Source organism: Saccharomycopsis crataegensis (assembly GCF_037102585.1).
Source record: "Saccharomycopsis crataegensis DNA, jcf7180000000084, whole genome shotgun sequence".
Taxonomy (NCBI): domain Eukaryota; kingdom Fungi; phylum Ascomycota; class Saccharomycetes; order Ascoideales; family Saccharomycopsidaceae; genus Saccharomycopsis; species Saccharomycopsis crataegensis.
This window is the reverse complement of record NW_027043829.1, coordinates 2,005,254-2,023,912: the sequence shown is the minus strand read 5'-3', so window position 1 is coordinate 2,023,912 and position 18,659 is coordinate 2,005,254. Positions and strand designations below refer to the sequence as shown.

At 36.8% G+C, this 18,659-nt stretch overlaps 12 protein-coding genes across 12 annotated transcripts; 6 read left to right on the top strand and 6 right to left on the bottom strand. All coding sequences in view use genetic code 12, as the record gives it.

Annotated features, from left to right (window-relative positions):
* Positions 1-267: 267 nt before the first annotated feature.
* Positions 268-927, bottom strand: ARD1 (peptide alpha-N-acetyltransferase complex A subunit ARD1; the record flags this gene model as incomplete). The annotated part of the gene is made up of 1 exon (XM_064997488.1): positions 268-927. The coding sequence occupies one exon, from the start codon at positions 925-927 to the stop codon at positions 268-270; it is 660 nt and encodes a 219-aa protein (XP_064853560.1).
* A 384-nt stretch (positions 928-1,311) lies between these two features.
* On the top strand, positions 1,312-2,085 carry TRS31 (TRAPP subunit TRS31; the record flags this gene model as incomplete). The annotated part of the gene is made up of 1 exon (XM_064997487.1): positions 1,312-2,085. The coding sequence occupies one exon, from the start codon at positions 1,312-1,314 to the stop codon at positions 2,083-2,085; it is 774 nt and encodes a 257-aa protein (XP_064853559.1).
* A 174-nt stretch (positions 2,086-2,259) lies between these two features.
* Positions 2,260-3,366, bottom strand: AHC1 (Ahc1p; the record flags this gene model as incomplete). Its single annotated transcript, XM_064997486.1, has 1 exon — positions 2,260-3,366. One exon carries the CDS (start codon positions 3,364-3,366, stop codon positions 2,260-2,262), a length of 1,107 nt encoding a protein of 368 aa, XP_064853558.1.
* A 359-nt stretch (positions 3,367-3,725) lies between these two features.
* Positions 3,726-4,367, bottom strand: SFM1 (protein-arginine N-methyltransferase SFM1; the record flags this gene model as incomplete). The annotated part of the gene is made up of 1 exon (XM_064997485.1): positions 3,726-4,367. One exon carries the CDS (start codon positions 4,365-4,367, stop codon positions 3,726-3,728), a length of 642 nt encoding a protein of 213 aa, XP_064853557.1.
* A 202-nt stretch (positions 4,368-4,569) lies between these two features.
* PRP3 (U4/U6-U5 snRNP complex subunit PRP3) lies at positions 4,570-6,093 on the top strand (the record flags this gene model as incomplete). Its single annotated transcript, XM_064997484.1, has 1 exon — positions 4,570-6,093. One exon carries the CDS (start codon positions 4,570-4,572, stop codon positions 6,091-6,093), a length of 1,524 nt encoding a protein of 507 aa, XP_064853556.1.
* Positions 6,094-6,444: 351 nt separating this feature from the next.
* On the top strand, positions 6,445-7,029 carry DASC09_038840 (uncharacterized protein; the record flags this gene model as incomplete). The annotated part of the gene is made up of 3 exons (XM_064997483.1): positions 6,445-6,492; positions 6,683-6,819; positions 6,990-7,029. The coding sequence occupies 3 exons, from the start codon at positions 6,445-6,447 to the stop codon at positions 7,027-7,029; spliced, it is 225 nt and encodes a 74-aa protein (XP_064853555.1).
* Positions 7,030-7,425: 396 nt separating this feature from the next.
* On the bottom strand, positions 7,426-9,489 carry DASC09_038830 (uncharacterized protein; the record flags this gene model as incomplete). Its single annotated transcript, XM_064997482.1, has 1 exon — positions 7,426-9,489. One exon carries the CDS (start codon positions 9,487-9,489, stop codon positions 7,426-7,428), a length of 2,064 nt encoding a protein of 687 aa, XP_064853554.1.
* A 792-nt stretch (positions 9,490-10,281) lies between these two features.
* On the bottom strand, positions 10,282-10,566 carry STE18 (Ste18p; the record flags this gene model as incomplete). Its single annotated transcript, XM_064997481.1, has 1 exon — positions 10,282-10,566. One exon carries the CDS (start codon positions 10,564-10,566, stop codon positions 10,282-10,284), a length of 285 nt encoding a protein of 94 aa, XP_064853553.1.
* Positions 10,567-11,192: 626 nt separating this feature from the next.
* On the top strand, positions 11,193-11,531 carry DASC09_038810 (uncharacterized protein; the record flags this gene model as incomplete). The annotated part of the gene is made up of 2 exons (XM_064997480.1): positions 11,193-11,272; positions 11,327-11,531. The coding sequence occupies 2 exons, from the start codon at positions 11,193-11,195 to the stop codon at positions 11,529-11,531; spliced, it is 285 nt and encodes a 94-aa protein (XP_064853552.1).
* A 1,052-nt stretch (positions 11,532-12,583) lies between these two features.
* On the top strand, positions 12,584-12,955 carry DASC09_038800 (uncharacterized protein; the record flags this gene model as incomplete). The annotated part of the gene is made up of 1 exon (XM_064997479.1): positions 12,584-12,955. One exon carries the CDS (start codon positions 12,584-12,586, stop codon positions 12,953-12,955), a length of 372 nt encoding a protein of 123 aa, XP_064853551.1.
* A 2,767-nt stretch (positions 12,956-15,722) lies between these two features.
* DASC09_038790 (uncharacterized protein) lies at positions 15,723-16,691 on the top strand (the record flags this gene model as incomplete). Its single annotated transcript, XM_064997478.1, has 1 exon — positions 15,723-16,691. The coding sequence occupies one exon, from the start codon at positions 15,723-15,725 to the stop codon at positions 16,689-16,691; it is 969 nt and encodes a 322-aa protein (XP_064853550.1).
* A 285-nt stretch (positions 16,692-16,976) lies between these two features.
* On the bottom strand, positions 16,977-18,227 carry DASC09_038780 (uncharacterized protein; the record flags this gene model as incomplete). Its single annotated transcript, XM_064997477.1, has 1 exon — positions 16,977-18,227. One exon carries the CDS (start codon positions 18,225-18,227, stop codon positions 16,977-16,979), a length of 1,251 nt encoding a protein of 416 aa, XP_064853549.1.
* Positions 18,228-18,659: the final 432 nt, after the last annotated feature.

Below are 18,659 nucleotides of genomic sequence, written 5' to 3'. Positions count from 1 at the left end.
ATTCAAAATTTATAAATCTATTAAATAAAAGTTTTGGTTGTTTAGTTACTCTATGATATTTGTAGTCCCTTATTGTATTGAACGACAAGATCTCTGGATGATATCCTGAACCAATTTTATGTCTCAAGAACAAGCAGAGTAGGCCGAATAATATCTTCGATGGTGGGTTTTTTTTATTGTGTTTACAAAAAAGACTAATGAAAGTCATCAATAATACAGGAACGTTACCACTTTCCAAGGGAAAGCCCATTTATTAAAACCTCGTTACTAATCCTCTTCATCAGACAATAAATCTTTCTCGAAATCATCGACAAATTCGCTCTTTTGGAAAAGAGAAGGAACAAGTTCTTCCAACACCAATTCTTTTTTCATCGAATAAGCGTCTTCTTTGTCGGCATAATAACTTTTTTCAATCTTCAACACTGTGAACTGGAGAGTATCTCTATACAAATGTAAGGCTGCTCTATTTGATACTCTAACATGTAAACTCACATACTTGGCTCCGTAGCATTCACACAAAGAGTACAATGACTGTCTCATCAATTTCTCGGCGATCCCCATTCTTCTATAAGTTCTAATCACACTAATACTGGTGACATGGCCATGAGGGGTTTTGTCTTCTGGGTTTGGGTCATCCTCCATTTTACCCAAAATGTAACCAACAACTTTTTCCTTTGGGTTGGCGTATGAAGGGTCGGTTTTCGATTCGTCTATTTTCTTTTGCGAGTATTTATCTACCGTTTGTGCTTCCTCATCATGTTCGTAAGTAGACAAGTCGGTGGTGGTGGCAACGTACGACGCTTGGGGCCATGATAGTATATGGTACATATAGTATTTCAACATATAGTTTTCTGGAAGATTGTGCAAATTGGCATTCTGAATTGCCTGTAAATCATAGATTGTGGCCTGTCTTATGGTGATAGTCATGGTTTTTTTTTTTCGCTTTTTCTTTTCTTCTTCTCTAGCTTATTGGGGGGCACCGCTTTTTTTTCTTTTTCTTTTTCCGTCCTTGATTCAATTTAATTATTCTGAAAACAACTTCTCCTTCTTCAATCCTCCTTATTCTTATATTATTCTTGGACAATTGTGGTGGGCAGACTATATATCCTCTACATATTCATTCAATCACCCAGTCGGTTTTGTTGAAAAAAATGAAAAAGTCTTACCCGCACCGCACCACACACACCCTGGGAAAATACAAATTAATTTATCAAACGATATACGTAGAGCTTACTAAAAAACACATTCACATCATTCTTATATTATACAAAGTTTACAACCATAATAAAACCAAAAATAGTTTGAGCGAGAATGGCCCCTCACAATAATGATTTGATTTTACCATCGTATTCTACCGCTGCTGATAAGAACTCCGAGGTGTACGACCCAACTTTGGGCCCTCAAAAACTAGATCAAATAACTGCTTCTTTGGTAACGACTACCAGTGCAACATCAACGCCAAACCCGGGGCAGAATTTCCCATCATCATCGGCAGCACTGAAGAAAGCTTCTATTTATGATAAGAATTTGAACCGCAGAATACCAGAGGTCAACCTTGCGTCGCTAAGTTTCCTCTTCCAAGAGATTGTGTCATGGTCACATCAAAATTCCAAAGGTATACAACAACTAGAAAATAAGTTGAACATTTTGGGTTATTCAATAGGTCCAAAAGTGCTAGAACTATGCTACTTGAGAGAAAACCAAACTAATGGTAATTTGAAGAAAACTTTGAAGAAAGATATTAGAATCATTGAGATTTTACAGTTTATACATTCGGTGATATGGAAGAGTCTTTTTGGGAAAACCGCAGACGAATTAGAAAAATCCCAAGACGTCGATAATGAATTTATGATCATTGATAACGATCCATTAATATCCCAATTTATTTCCGTTCCAAGAGACTTGAAACAATTGAACTGTTGTGCATTTGTGGCAGGGGTGATAGAAGGGTTATTGGATTCTGCGTATTTCCAAGCGAATGTGACTGCTCACAATGTTCCGAAAGATGGATATCCTTTAAGAACAATTTATTTGGTAAAATTCGATAAGAGTGTCACTGAAAGAGAAATGATAAGGTTTGGATAATATTATTGTTATCTTCTTTCCTTTTTTTTATGTTGATCTGCATTATTTCATTTACTTTTATAATTTTGTATTAATATTCTAAACAGTTATGCTTACAATACACTCACCCAAATAGCAAGTTCGTTCAACTATTAGTGTCATACTAAAAGCTTCAAAATATGTATTAAACCCACACTATTTATGATCATTATTTGTCCCGCTTAACCCATTGTCTGCTTTGATATCAAGATCATCATCTCCCAAGTCGATGTCTATCTTTTCAGTTGTTGAAGACACAAGAGACTCAAAGTTTGATACTTTGTCTCCAAGTAGACTTTTCAAGTGAGAATACTTTGGGATAAACTCTTTTTTCTCCTCCTTTGATTTCGGCTTAGAAAATTCTCCCATAGTTGCGGGAGAATCTACGGCCGGCTTTATTTCTGCTAATGAAAGTGCCGAACTAGACTTTCTCTTCTTCTGGGGCGGTAATTCTTGGACCGCGGTGGCTGATGGGTTGGCGATGTTTCCGATTGAAGCAAGAGGATCACGGGTATTTGTCTTTGCGTAATCCTCCAAATCTGGTTTATTCAAATTCACTGAAGGATCAAGTCCATGTTTTTCCAAATTTTCTAATGCTTTTAGTCCTTCATCATCTTGTTCGGATTTCGGTAGCAAGGTGCCACAAGTCATTGCGGCATGATCGTGTGATAGAATATCAATCATATGAGCAATTCTGCAATGATTAATGAAACCTTGAGGCGATAGGAAGTCTGTTTTACCACATTTCGCGCATTGTAACGATACCAACACATTGTCTGATCTTCGGCAGATACATTTATTTTGTTGTTGATATCGACATTCCACAGAATTTGTCGAAGGTCTCATTCGGGCAACCGGCCGTAGGGAAGACGCTTGTGATCTAGTAGTCATATAGCCACTGGATACCGGTGAATACACGTTTTCTTGTTTTTTCTTTTGGACCATGGGTTCACCACCGCCTCGAGAATTTAGTATCGATAAAAGCTGGGTATATTTCCTCGAGAATTCACTTGGTTCTTCAAATTCGGACGTGGTCAAGGATTTTTTTTTTCTTCCTCTCTGGGGTTTCTTACTGTCTTCGTTGCTTTTGTCTTGGTAGTATTTCTTCAAAAGTGTCAATTGGGCCTCAGCTTTGCCTATTTCATTTTCTATGGCACTCAAGTCCTTGTGCTTCAACAATATTTCCGTATCGAACTCCTGATCAATAATTGCCTTGACTTTATTCAGGTTTAATTGCGATAGATTTAGGCTGTTTTCTGCCATACTTTTTTCTTCCCCTTTGGAACCCTTGTTGATAGTAATAGTAGATGGTTTGCCATCAAGTTAATGGTTTGATTCTCTCAATCCATCCTTTGGGAATCAGATGAGCAGAGGATACCCGGAGAAAAAGAATGACAGACACACAGGGTAACACGGTGATCTGAGACCTCCTCCCGTACTTTCGGAGTATACAGCTTGGGGCTAATAACCTTCCATAACAACAATAATAATGATAATAATAATAATAAAAGAGCCAAACAAAAGCTCCGAAAACAAAGAGTTCATATATTCATTTACCGTTTATAATAGCACCCTTTTCAAGTAACAAAAAAAAAAAACAAAACAATTCATTCAGCACATCTCTAAAGGAGGTCATCAATGCTTTGCTCCGAGTCCCTCTTGATTAAGTCAACCATTCCTTGTGGTAATATTGGATTACCGTCCTCCCCGATAACGTATCTGAAAGGCATTTCAGTAGCTTCGTACTTGCTGAACCTGATTTCTGGGTAGTCCAAGAACTTGATGTCCTCGAATCTAGTTTTCTTCTCAATGATTATTTGAGTGGTTCTAATCGCAGTATCGGTGGTCATTTGCTTATTTCCCAAACGCTTTCCTTCGAAACCGTATTTAATGCTTAGCTCCTTAGTTCTATCTCTTGGAGGATGATCCCCCAAAATGCCCCCAAACACAAAGAATTGGAACTTTTCAGAATCTTCAGGAACCAAATCTGATTCTGCTCTTGGGTCTAGAAGACAGGTTTGGTCCTTGCTGATCCCCGAAGATGGGATGACACTGAAGTCTTCAGTGGTGAGCTCGGTGATTTCTTTAGTGGTCCATTGTAACCCCAAATCTTTCAATGGCTTTGGGATATCTGCTTCGGTGGTGGTTGCTGGAAGGGAACTCAAAATCAAATTCTGGGCCCCGATATCCCTGATGATTTGACTGTATTCAAGGGTCACCCATTCGGTGAAACCACTTTCCATATGCTCAATTATATAGATCATTTTTTAGTAGCTATAATATTTCAATTTTGTTTGTTTCTTGATTAATTCATCGATATGATGATAACTGTGAAAAAAAAAAAGTTTTCTGAGAGCATCGCATCAGCGCGCCATAACCAAAAATAAAAAATAAAAAAAATAGGACAAAATTTCGGGTTTATTAGTTAGGTATAATTGGGGAGTCTGATTCCTTCAAAGTACCAAAATGGCGTTCAATATGAGTAGTAATAGGAAGCGGAAATCCAATAATAGTGGAAGGAGTTTTAATAATGAAAAGAAGCAGAAAGTGAATGCAGGAAGGAGCTTGAATGATAAAATATTGGCCGCAAAACAACGTGCGTTATCCAAACAAAGCACGGTAGCATCATCGTCATCATCATCATCATTACAAGAGAAAGATAAAGAGGATCAAGGACTTATGGGTTTAAACACCACGGCAATCCATCCATTATTAATGGATATGACCTCTTCGAAAAACGATGAATCGAAAGCTATGGGTATAAGCGACGTGAGCAATCCATTATTATTAACAAAATTGAAGCCCAATGTCACAAAGGAAGCTTTGAACCCATATTTTGATCCACTTCAAATAACCAAGGCCAATGATACCAAAAGGAAAAGGAGAGGATTGGTTTTTAATGAAAAGGGCAAATATGTTGTGATTGCCGATAAGGTCAGAGAAAAAGAAGAAGTATCGAGGTTAGAGCAAGAAGAAATGCAGCGGAAGACAGCATTAGGGTTAGATCCCGATCAATCTATTAATGAGCTAGCCTATAAATTACAGTATCCTAGCAGATTAGAATGGTGGGATGAAGCATTATTTTATAAAGGAAAGACCTATGATGATTTGAATTTGGATGTTGAAAATATTGAAGATAATAAATATGTCCTAACGCTCCATGATCAAGATCAGACACCAATCACCAGTTACATACAGCATCCTGTCACCATAAAAGCTCCATGGGAAAAACATTTGCCGGCCCCAAAATCCTTGTATTTAACGAAGAAGGAGATGAAAAGAATTAGAAAGAACCGAAGAACCGAAGTCCACAAAGAGAAGCAAGACCGTATTAAATTAGGGTTGGCACCTCCACCGCCACCTAAAGTGAAGCTTACCAATTTGATGAATGTTCTTACTAATGAATCGATAAAGGACCCAACAGCAGTTGAATTAAGGGTGAGACAAGAGATTGAGCAGCGGCGATTGGCTCATGAAGAAGATAATAATGCTAGGAAGTTGACTGCCGAAGATAGGCACGAGAAATTTGACAAGAAGGTTGAGAAAGATATCAATGAAAAAGGTATATTCTCGGCGGTGTTCAAGATCGATAGACTTGTGAATAATCAACACATATTCAAGGTTGATATCAATGCCAAACAAAATAAGTTGTCTGGGGTATGCTGTTTGAGCGAAAATGATTTCAGTTTAATCATTGTGGAAGGATCAAGCAATTCCATTAATAAGTATAAACGGCTCTTGATGAATAGAATTAATTGGGAGGAAAATTCAATACCAAAAGCAACGTCACCTGAAGAGGAAGATACCGAATATACGCCGCAGAGTCTAGTCGGTAACCAGTGCAAATTGATATGGGAGGGACAACTTCTTGATTTCCACTTTCACAAATGGAGTGTTCATAAATTAGAGACAGGTGAAGCGGTCCTTGATTTCTTGAGCCACTACAGATGTGAGAATTACTATAGAGAAGCCAAAGTGTTTTCTGAATGAATAGATTTGTAATATTATATAACAGGTTTCACAAATAAAAAATATAGACTGCTGATGGATGAATCGAACTAAAGAGAAAAATAATAAGACACAAAAAAAAAAAAAAAGATAAATAATTTGATTGAAAGAATGTAGCAAATCCACAAGTTAAATAAATTAACATGATAATGATATATTTTGGGATTCATGTACCATTGCTGCGGATGGATAACCCTACTTTATCCCAAAGGTCCAGTGAGAGCGCCGGTGAAAAGTGATCAAAAGTTATAAAGTTGACCCTCCGTTACGTACTGGCAACTCCACATTCACCGTCAATTGCTGAATTACTTCACAAACAAAGTAACAATAAAAATGGGTTCTTTCTACAAGATTTTGGGTCTCAAGGTTCCATCCTGGGTTGTAAGTCGTGGTCCTGCAATTTTTTGTGTCGTGGAGATGGGGGTGGTTGCACACACAGACACTCTCTCGAAAGCTTCTTACATTTATTTGATGATGACTTTCTCCTCCTCCCGATTAATTAATTAATTGATTAATTAATTGATTGATTTTCTCTAAATTGAATTTAGTATACTAACCCATGTCATTATAGTTATCTGCCGCTACCATCTCTGGTGCCGTTGGTGCTGGTGTTTACTCTAGTGCTGGCAAATCTGATGCTGCTGCCGCTCCAGCTGATGCTGCCCCAGCTACCAAGTCCGAAGAACTTGATGTCGAAAAACTTTTGAAGTAAGTACTAGCATTCAGGGATAACAATATTAGGCAATGAAAAGGAATATTTTTCGAGGACGTTGGTCTCAAATTCTTATAGAGATATATTCACCTCCTGTTTTGAAAAACTAAGAAAATGAAAGGGTGAAATTAAAAGCTCTCCAATACTAACAATAATTTATTTATAGCGACTTCTTGAAGGACGGCGAAGGTAACAAGACTGCTTAATTTTAGACTTAAGGCCAAGCACCATCAAATAAAAAACTTTCTGCATTAAAGTAAGATTTCTTTATGGGAATCAAAATCAACATATATTCAATTTTTAGTCTGACTCAAATTGCAAGACATGTAGAATAACACAACAAAGGTACCGTAGAAAAAGTGATTTATTTTTGGGGAGAAACGAGAAACAACCAGGATATCAGAGAAAAGATTTATAAAGGAAAGAAATACCGAAAAGCTAATCAAAATAACAAGAAAAAAAAAAATTGAAAAAAGACATCAGATAAATAACAAGATTAAAAAAAACAATGAATAAACTAATGAAAAATTAAATGAGAGGGAAAAAAAATAAGGAACAAGGACTCTTGTTAAGAAAGATGTCAGTAGGTATAAAGTAAAACATTAGAAATTCTCTTTGTTTTCAGTTTTGTGGAGTTCTAAAGAGAAGTTTCTTCCACCTAGCACCTTTTTCGTTTCAGCAGTGCTTTTAAGGTTAGCACCATTAGCCCTGGCAATCCTATTTTTAAGAGGGGATAACACCTTTTTGTCTGCTTTCGGAGATGTTGATCTCACAGGGCTGTTTGCAGGAGAGAAGCTGTCTGAAGGGGTAGTATTCTTTGAGAGATTATTGGATCTATTAAGTAATGCCATCGCCGAAGCACCGAAAATGTTCTTATATTTGTCAAGCATCATGTTATTAATATTTTGTAATAACTCATCATGTTTTTTGCGTAATGCTTCAAGGTCGTTGTATCTAGTGTTGTAAATTTCATTCAAATAACGTAGTTCTGTTTTCAATTCAGTTTTCTTGGATTCCAATTTCAAGATTCTTTTCTCTCTGTTCTCACATTCTTTTTTACCTTCGACAGCTAATTCTAGCTCACGAATTCTTTCTTGTAACACCCGGTTTTCTTTTATTTGCAACTGATTTTCTAGTTCCTTATTTTTTAGCTCCTTTTCAAGTAATGCCATATTGGAGCTATTTTCAACATTACGGGATCTTGAAGGACTCATTAGTCTTGATGGAGAAGCAGAGACTGCTGAGAATTTTCCCTCCATTTTAGATAATTCTTTTTCGACAATCTTGGCAATATCACTTTTCTCTGCAATAAGTTCATTATGCAAAGACTCTAAGCTGGTAGCTAGGGTATCCTTAATAGTTTCTGACAAACCCTTTTGAAACTTAGAATTTAACGAGCTAATAAGCAACTGGCTGATATTTTTATCAACTTGGCCAGACCATTTATTCAATCTATCCTGAAGTAAGTTGAAATCTTCATCAGAGACAAATTTCTCAATAAATGCTTTCTTCATATCCTCCTTTAATTCTGCAGAAATTTTATTCAATAATAATTCATTTTTGGACTCAAATTGGTAAAGGGACTCATTAACAAGAGAAATTTTTTCACTAACGTCTGTTTTGAAGTTACTAACCAAGTGTGATAAATTTTCGTCTGATGTATTGTGTTGTTTATTAGATTCGATCGCGTTTTTCATCTCCGTGATTTTCTGGTTTAGTTCATTAAATGATTTCTTAGTTTTCTCATTATTCAGATACAATTGCTCACCGACAATCTGGCTAACATTGTTTAACATTAAAAGACCATCTTTAGAATTGTCACCTTTCAGAATAGTGTTTATCTGATTCTCAATTTTTTTCATCATGACTTGCTGTGATTCTTTCCAGTTTCCAATCTCTCGCAAAATAGAGAGTGCTTCTGCTCTATTAGCCTTGACAATATTATAAGTCATTTCTGTCTGTTTGGACTCCGACAAACCTCCTTCTTTTTGCAAATGATCTAAAATAGACTGCAAGCTCTTAATATTTGCGGAAATATCCTTTAATTGGTCATTTACCCTCGATGAGCTATCAAACTTCAGATTCAACGCATCATAAAATCTTGCCATATCTTTGGTAGACATCAGAGATTGACTTTTAGATTTGTTGAAAGAATCAAGCAATTTTGCGATTTCTTCGTTGTTGGATTTGGTGGACTTGCTCAATTCCTGAAAATCAGTCTTGGACGCCTTGACAGACGAAGCGACGGAGAGTAAGAGATTCTTCAATAGTAGCCCATTATTTAAAATTGTCTGGATTTGATTATTAATCTCAAGATCTGTTAAAAAGTTGAATTTGGTGGTGTTGTTTACCGCTTTCTTTGCTGAGGCATGCATTGATGGCTCATCAACTTCTAATTTCTCTTCAATAGGTTCTTCTAGCGATTGCTTCCTTCTGCTTTCAGGGCTCACTGAAGGTGGAAGCAATCTTGACCTCCTGTCAGGACTAATAGAAGGATGTCTTCTACTCATAGGGCTAGTGTTATTTTCGGAGGCATTGGTGACAGATTCAATGTACCTCGACCTGATACTATTAAAAGACCCCTCATTAAGTCTTGATTTCTTTCTGGTTGGTGAGGCAGACCTTTCCCTGATTGGCGACAGACCTTTTTTCTCTGGGAAGTCCATGGCTAGAAATATTTAATATTTGAATTCTTGATTTGGTTTATCCATATGAATACCAGAGCATTCCCTAATTTACATGTTTTTTCCATGCACACAAAAATAAGTGTAAACAGTAAACAGTAAACAAACACACGTGATATATAAAAAAATAAACACATAAACATCAAAACACCAAGGAATAAAACAGCCTTACACCAGCCACAACGCTTTGATCACCGTATTCTCACTATAGCAACATTTTGCCAACACAAATTGCACGTCTTTTTGTTTTAGGTGGGAGTCTTGCAGATTACAGATTATTAGATGGTTTTGGATTGTTGAAGTATACGAGGTTTATGGCCCGAGTGTCACTCTTAATATTTCGACCGAGAGCCAACCGTGCCTATCAATGTGTGTGCGTGCGTTGCTGCTATGTCTTTGCATTGTTGTCTGAAGCCTATTTACCACACCCGATTGCATAGAAATTTAGAGGCCCAATTGAGGGTTCAGCACTTGTCGTGCATTTTACGAAACAGTATGAACCACCAGGCAAAAAATGAAAAATGTGTATAATGTATACCTAATAACAAAGTTCTGTACAAAACAACAAGAGATCTGTGGATGGTTATGCGGCGGTCCAAGATTTATTATTACTAGAATATGGAGATCTCTGTAGATATATTCTGGAAGTGTGGCGCTATAATTCACTTGAGTTATCACCCTGTTGTTTTTCTTTTTCTTTTGTTTATTGTTTGATAGTGTGCTTCATAAAGACATTCGTATTGGGGAGACAAAAATAAGCATGACGTAGCAAACTTAGCTGCCACAAAGACCCCCACATTTTAGTTGCAAATTAGAATCAATCAACGGATCTTGATCAAGATATACGCTGACAAACCTCGTGGGACGGCTCTCGCCTTCCAAATACTCTCTTGGAATCAAGAAATACTCTATAGAATTTTTGCAATTATCAATGACACTTATCGAGGAATTAGAGATGTATGTTTTCTCTTGACATAATTTGGCTCGTAGATTGTCGTTGTAGGTCTGAATTCGTTTCAATTTGATTTGGAGGATTTTTAGGGGCACTGCTTTAGTCATAATTTTCCTGTTGTTTCATTGACAGCATTTTCCAAATACGGTGCAACGTACCTCTATAGCCATATATATATATAGTAATGGTAGGTTATAAATAAATAAATCAGTAGATTATAAAAATAGAGATAACTGGGAAAGTGTACACTTCCTTAATTTCCAATAAGAGCCCATACAAGGGGGTCTAAGACTCTCATAATTTATTTTTTAAAGTTTTACCCACGTGGTCATGCATGTGTGTGTCTGTTAGGTAGGATCGTAGATATGTAAATCTAGGTGTCTGGTTAGTGAAAACAACAATTATGGAAAATTTTTACGAAATCGGCTTTAAGTAGCCCTCGGCCGAACACAACAGAGGTTAACCATCCGTACGCATCATTTGGAGGAGGCTCTCTCTCTCTCTCTCTCTCTCTCTCTCTCTCTCTCTAAAAGAGGCTACCAATATTCTTTGTGTGCTTGTTGTAAGCGAAAGATCTACAATTATTAACTAGTATTGCCCTTGAAAGAGTGGCGAAATGTTTAAGGTAACCCAACTCTCTCCAATCGTAGGTTTAATCAATAATGCAGTATTCACAAAAAAAAAAACACACACCCACATATCGCCGCTAGTATGCCTCATTTCATGGAAATAAATGGAATTGCTAGTTGAGGCAGGGAATCAGGACGTGCGTTCGACAATTGACCGCATTATGTTTGGCGGATCTCAAGTTGGGTAGGTGGTTCCGAGGAGAAGAGCCGTTAGTGATGATAATACATGGTAATATAGCGATGATCAGCAAGAACCTTCAGTTCATCTAAGACCATTCAATAACTCCCAGTATAGACTATGGACTCCCAACAAACAGCCTTGGTTCTATATAGAAAGAACAATGCTTACATGTGTTCGCAGCTCGGGTAATCCAGGGCTCTCCGCGATGAAAGTCTCGTTGACCCAACAAATAGCAGAATTGCAAATTTTGAATAAATCTTAATCCATTTCGAATACTACTTATTGTTCTCATAAAAGGTTTTGTGCTCTTAAAAACTGATAAGGGCTTTCGGGTTTCTAATTAACTCCGACAGCGTGTTGCTTGAGTTATTGAAATGTTGATTTTCCCATCAATATCCTGTCCACATTTCTCTATATGGGAGTCAGAACTAGCATGGATTATAGAGATATTTATGTTCCAAGGATTTTTTTTTTTAGAATTACCCCTGGTTTGAAAGTACAGGCATTCATCAATACTTATTGATGAATGCCTGTATCCTGTTTTTTTTTTTTTCGTTTTTTTTTTTCTTTCTTTTTTCTGACTCTGATCCCTCCCTGGTGCCAGATAAACAGGTAGACAACAGACGGTTGATCTTCGCCGGTGTGATTACATAGCCCTCGGTAACGACCGTTTTTTTTCTTGATTGATAATTTAGTTGACTGCATTTCACTCATGTGGTTTTAGAAAGATCTACAACGTAGCTCGAATGTTTCTCTCCACACTATTGTGTTTTCCAGCAAATTATCAATGCAGAATATTTGTCAGCATACGTCACTGAGGATTCACAGAGAAAGGTGTTGGTGGATTACAGGATGGGTGGTATACCGGTGTAGCCAATAACTAGGGTAGCCACCACAGGTCACAGTCACATGACAGCACAGCACAGGTTGTGTTGGTTGTGTGAGGAGAAAACACCCAGCTGAAAAAAACTCCAACAAACAGGGAAAAAGAAGAAGTAAAAAAAAACCGTTGGACAGAACAGCTGATCAAGAACTGTTGCAAGTACATGCGTGCAGTTGCATAAAAAGAAAAATCAGACTACGCACACAGTAAAAAAAAAAAAAATAAAAAAAAAAAAAAATAGCAAAAGTGCTGCCAATATAAAAAACGGCCCTGGCCCGCTTCGAGGTCCTCATAAATTCCTCTGTGTCTCCACATTACAAGAAAAAGAACACACAACAAGCTACACACACTGGCAGCTAACCCCCCTGGCTCATACAAGTATCCCTATTATCACCAATTCTCACATTATACAGCATCACTCACCAGCCGCCATGGGCTTTTCTGATATTTTTCTGAAGAGTAAGAGTCATAATCAGTATCGAAAAAGCAGTATCGGCTCTTCATCGTCAAGGCCGCAAAGCCCAACAATGATGGCGTCGCCTCAAGGAAGATCTTTCAATCAACCGCTCCCGGACCAGAAGAAGTACCCCAATAGCCACCGACTCACCAGACTATTGATTCTCGAAGGCAAAATACATTGGAATTGTTGCAAATGCGGGACCGCTGGCAATCAATTCGCCGTTCATCCAGCTGACATGGATCCTGATAATTTGGCCCAACCTTTCTTCCTCTGGGGCGACAGCTTTTGTGCTGGATGTTCTCACAACTTTTGCTCTACTTGTATCGAGGGCCATAGTTTCTGAAAAATATTTATAATATATTAGCTTATACACCGTTGACGATCGACCACCATGCTGCCATCCAAATCATTTTGTTTCTGTTTTGCCGTTCTTCTACCTTGTTGCATCGCCACTTCTTTTCGTGTCACTACCATCATTCTTAATAACTAAACTGTACTCTAATGATTCCTCTCATAAATAAAATGATATCAATTTTTTTCCTTCTTTTTTTTTTCTTTTTTTCCCACCTCCTCATGAATGAATTATGTTTATTAATGCTCAGATTTTTGAGTTCTTTATCATTTTTTTTATTCCCTGTTTTGACTGCTTACCTGTTCTTACCGCTGTGCTTTCCTGCTTTTCTTTCTTTTCTTTCTTATGTATAGTTTGCCTCATTATGTGGTTTTATTGATAGACAATATAGACATTTTACTTGACCATAATTGATGCAATTGTAAATGGCCATTTTATATGCTTATGAAGTGGATGTTGGTGTTCTTGGAGAGGGATCATGGAGGTCCGAGTGTCTATGTTGATCGGCTTTAACTACACAATAAAAAAGCCTTGCAGGACAGTTTATGAATTAGTTTAGTTTAGATTCAACGGTTGGCTATCTGAATAAGGAGGACCGGCCGAACTTCCGGGGCTTCTTGAGAAAAAAAAAAAAAAAAAGAGATGGGATATAATTAATTCCCTTGAAAAGCATGGCAATTTTTTTTTTTTTTTTATTTCTCTGGTTAATATGGGTTGTCTTGCAGAATTGAAATGAAATCTCTGTTTCCTTCGTTTACCAAAATCTTTTTGTTCTTCCTCTTTTGTTTTGTTTTACATTATTCCGCACTCCTCACAATAGTTTTGGTTGCTAACAATACACTATTTTTGACTTCTTTTTTCTTTTTTTTCTTTTTTTCTTTTTTTGATTTAAAACGGCGCAAAACTCAAAAAAAATTCTGTCCCCCCCCCAAACCATCTGCTATGCTCTGCCTCCCAATTTCTGCTGTTTAAAAAACCACGGCACTTCGACTTATATCCCCATGGTGTTTATACTCAAGTGAATAAGCATTGCAAACCTCATGACTATGCAAGCTGTATTATTATACGCCAATGTATTTTTCCCCACACCATTCAATTTCCAAGCAAAAAAGGAAAAAAGTAAAAAAAAAAAAGTAAATGACCTTCGTCTCAAATTCCTGCTTGTTTCAGTGTTGAGGCTATTGTTAGGGGGCCGATCACCACATAAGGTTTTCTGTCTTCTTCCAACTACGAACTACATACGGACTTACCTGCCGGCCTCAAAAATGTCTTCAGTGTGTGCACACCCGCCATGCATAAACACATACTAGTGGTAGTCGTCATTGACTTCACTGGTGATTAACCTCAAGTCTAAGAATCCTACCTTACCGTACCATATTTGTTATTCCCCCAATAAAAAACAGAAAGAATAAAAAAAAAAAGCAAACATCCCATGAAACTGGGACTAAATTTCCCTTGCCAACTTTTTTTTTTTTTTGGTCCGTTTATTATTATTGGCTAATGATTTTTAGGTACTACCACTTTTGTTTTTATTTCTTGTTACCTCTTCTTGACAGACAATCCACTAGGCAGTCATTAATCATTAGCTGTTCTTTTGTTATTATGATTTGCTCTTCGGTAAAGCAATACGAAAGAGAATAGTGTCTTGCTTTATGTGTTTTCTCGTATGTCCATTAATTAATTTGGCATGAGTGACATTCAATTTACAGCGATCTTCGCCGCTTATCGGTTGAAATGACATTCGTTATTATTTAGCCGTTTTCCATTTCGAGGTTAAATGAAAAAAAAAAGAAAAAGAAAAAGAGACCAGCTGTTGCTATTTGGGTTTCCAAGGTAACAGCAGTTCTCCGTGATGATGTTTTAGTGTTGGATAAAGTGGGAAAATCAAACCCACTGTTAGAAAGCACTAACTTTTAGAGCGTCCTTGTAAACGGTATCTTACAGATAAGAATTAGGTAGCTATATAGGACTTGGCCAATCAAGATACTGGATATTCTCCTAATTCAATAACTAACATGGAAAGTTGGCCAAACTACTAGAAACTAAGCTATCAGGCGTAAGGTAACAAACGTCATAATCGTCGGTTATATTGGGCTAGTTTGAAGGCGTGGTGCTATGTGTCATTACTATTATCTTTATCTGTTTATGATCCATAGCGTTCTTTTTTTAACATAAGATCATTTCGTAGATCTGGTGAGTGTGCACTGACCTTCTAACATACGTTTGATTACAATAGAAAGAACAGCTCCCTCCCCCTTGATGCTGTTTATTGACAGGGTGCGATTCAAACAACCACTAATATGGAGTGGTCACGAGCCCGCGGAAAGATTTTTTTTTTTTTTTGCGTGTGTCCTCCAGAATTTCATTATTGTTACTTTTGATGTATATGTCACTTTCTTGATCCGATTATCACAGATCCAAAGCTTGGAGAGTTTACTCGGATTTTATTGAAGAGACTTTAATTATACGGAAAAAAAAAATTCAAGGAAAAAAGGCCACTTTTGAACCGACATATATTTTCCTGCCTTTGTTTGCCCTTATTGACTGCATTTTTCATCAAATATAAAGGGCCAAGCATTTTATTACTTACTATTGTTACCATTACTAATTTGTCAACAAAATTTAATAGAGGCGAACCCATCAATTGAAACCACCACATTGCAAATTTCTTGATATTATTATACATTCACCGGCTGTTTTTTGTTTTGTTTTTTTGGACCGTATATATAAATATTCCTATGATTGACTTGAAGAAAAAATGTCATCGTTCGTTCCAAAATCTAGATCATACTACAAGAAAACCTTGCCATTCACAATAAACACAAACCTCCTTGTGAAACTGCAGGCTCTTTTGCAAATAGGATTATTCGCCTTGGTGATACTTTACGCAATCATCAATGGGAACCCTAAAACCCCTTCTTCCTCCAATGTCCCATCATCAATGGACAACAACAGCAAACCTAGCCTATTATCGGATCAAAAATCGGCAACTGGTAAACGACAAGTGATCTATTCGCTATTTGATGTGATCAACCATAATAATCATTCGTTATTCAAGTCTATGTATTTCATTGGCACAGCGTTGACCACGGCATTCAAATTCCAAGTGTATTTATTATTCAGTCTCATTGCTTGGAAATTGTTCCGTGATTCTAATTATTCCAATATCAACACCTACACCAAACTTTCTATAGGGGTCTATTGGATCAAGTTTCTCAATTGGGTAATTGCCAATTACATCACCATTGACGATTCGCAAAAATTCCAATCAAAGTCGTTTCTTGGGTACCTTATTTTCTCCAACGTCAGCTATTACGGGGTGATTTTCAAGGTTGTCGATGCCAATATTGGATTATTCAAAGTTTTGAATAAACTGTCGAATTTCAACTCCGGAAGCTTGCCGTATCGCAAACTATTCAAGCTTCCGATCTCACCGAACCTCACTAATGCCATGAAACGGATGGAGTATCATCAATTCTTGAAAATCAGTTATTTCCTCTATACTTTCCTCCAATTATACTTGTTCAGATCATATTATTACCATCAAATCTCCAATGATTTGAGTTATTTGAACTTGTACAACACTTTATCTTGGATAGTGGTGATTTGTGACGTGGTATTGGATAATTGGGTGATAAACATTTTCGGATTAGGAAGTATTGGAAGTGATCAAGAAACAGGGAGACTACAAATTACTGGTAATGACAAGTCGTCAATCTTGGAATGAGTGATTTGAAAGGATAATTCTAAAAGACGTTGCCTATTGTGTAGGGGTTGTCAAAAATAAAATGAAAATAGCAAGAATATTTAAGAAGCACTGCAGAATTTGGGTGTTTATTTTTCAGTCATTTTCATTTCCTTATAATAATGAGGCTAATATATTTATACGGTATATACAATATGATTTAAGAAATACTTATTCATTAATGTAAGCAAATGTAAGCTGAATTTGAAAACAAAAAAGCAAAGACTATCTGAAAATCAAGAAAGGTTTTTTTTTTTTTCTTATTTTCTAAGGTTTAAATTGATCATAAATCATTTTCCTGGTTGCAATTTCTACCAACATCAACAATTTCAATCTCAATTCGATCATTTCTTGCGGCCCCGTGTAATCTTTTAGAAAATTAAACGTCATCAATTGTTTAATGACGTTATTTCCAATAATATTTGGCTCACTAATATATCGATAATGGAATAAACATACAATAGATCCAATTATCAACACCCCAAACCTGGTATCACTACACCGATTATCCTGTAACCTTATCTCTAACCAGTTCACTGCGTCGGTTATTTGAAAATCCGATAATTGACGAATTGTAGTATCCCTATTCACTTCTCCATTAAAATCCAACAGTGATCGGTGATAATTTTCGGGATCAATAATATCATCATAAATGAATATCCTCAAATATTTAGCGAGCATGGCTTGTTTCAATTCAGTAATGTTGGGAAACCCATTTATTGAGGCGGTCACCTGAATTGTCCAGTCCAAGTAACGGTGTAGATGATTTTCAATGATTTTTGACATTAGAAGATCTGAGCGCCATAGCATGGAATTAAAACCTAAACTCCTCAAAGTGCGTCGTTTTTGCAAAAACTTCTTCATGAGGGTCAAACCATCGAGATTAAGGGTAGAGATTATATGATTATATCCGGTTGATAATATAGAGGAGTTACTAGTAAGAGATTGGAGTTTCACAAGACGGTTAAGCTCTTGAGAGATTGAAATACTAGTGGCCATGGAGAAGCTGCTGGGAAATAGTGGGATGGCAAATTGTTTGTTAGAATGATTACATGATGCATGATCTGTGGGTATTGGGATAACCAGCTGAAGAAGTCGACGAGCAAAGTCATCAGCATTGACAGGAAAACATGCGAATTTTCGTGCTAAATTCTCAGGTTGTGGATATTTTAAATCAAATGACAAAAAATTCTCTAATGGGATCGCAGTTCGATTGGGTGCTATGTGATCATTTAGATAAAGGTGTTTGGGCAATTTGACGATGATCGAAACCTGGGAATTCCCGGGGCCGTCAAAAAATATCCACTCGAGAATCGAATCAAGTGGTGGTAACCCATAAAATTTGCTATCTTTCAATGATAATTCAATAGTAATATCACCGTTCGTCCGCAAAGTGTTGTCTTCTTGTTTCTCGGCGCTTAAACTGTTGTTGGCGGTGGTATAGGAAATTTGCGAGAGCGAAGAATTATCAATGATCTCGATGATTTCAGCATCAGAATATTCCTCAGAATCTGACATTTGATTTAATGGTTTTTGATGAACGAGAATTATTGTTTGATTTATCATATCTCAACAATTCTCAATAGGTGTTACAGTATGTCAAGTATATTCGACCAAACGGGGCGAGTAACCAAAGGTGCATTTCATCACAACAAGAAGAAGAAAAACCATTATTATTATTATTATTATTATTATCATTATTATCTCACCAATTTATTGTAAGTTGAGGAGTATGGTGCTGTCAAAAGGTCTTGGAAATTGCAATCTCAACAAGCTTTGTGATAGTCTGCCATTTTCAAATGGGTATTGGTACAACAGCAAGCTGTAACGTAATCATGACAAAAGAGATTACAGTTACAGCGGTAAAAGAAGGATGCCAGGTATTGTGATTAGTAGCTCTAAATAAATAATTGAAATGATAAGTAACAAATACGATTGTGCAATAAGGTG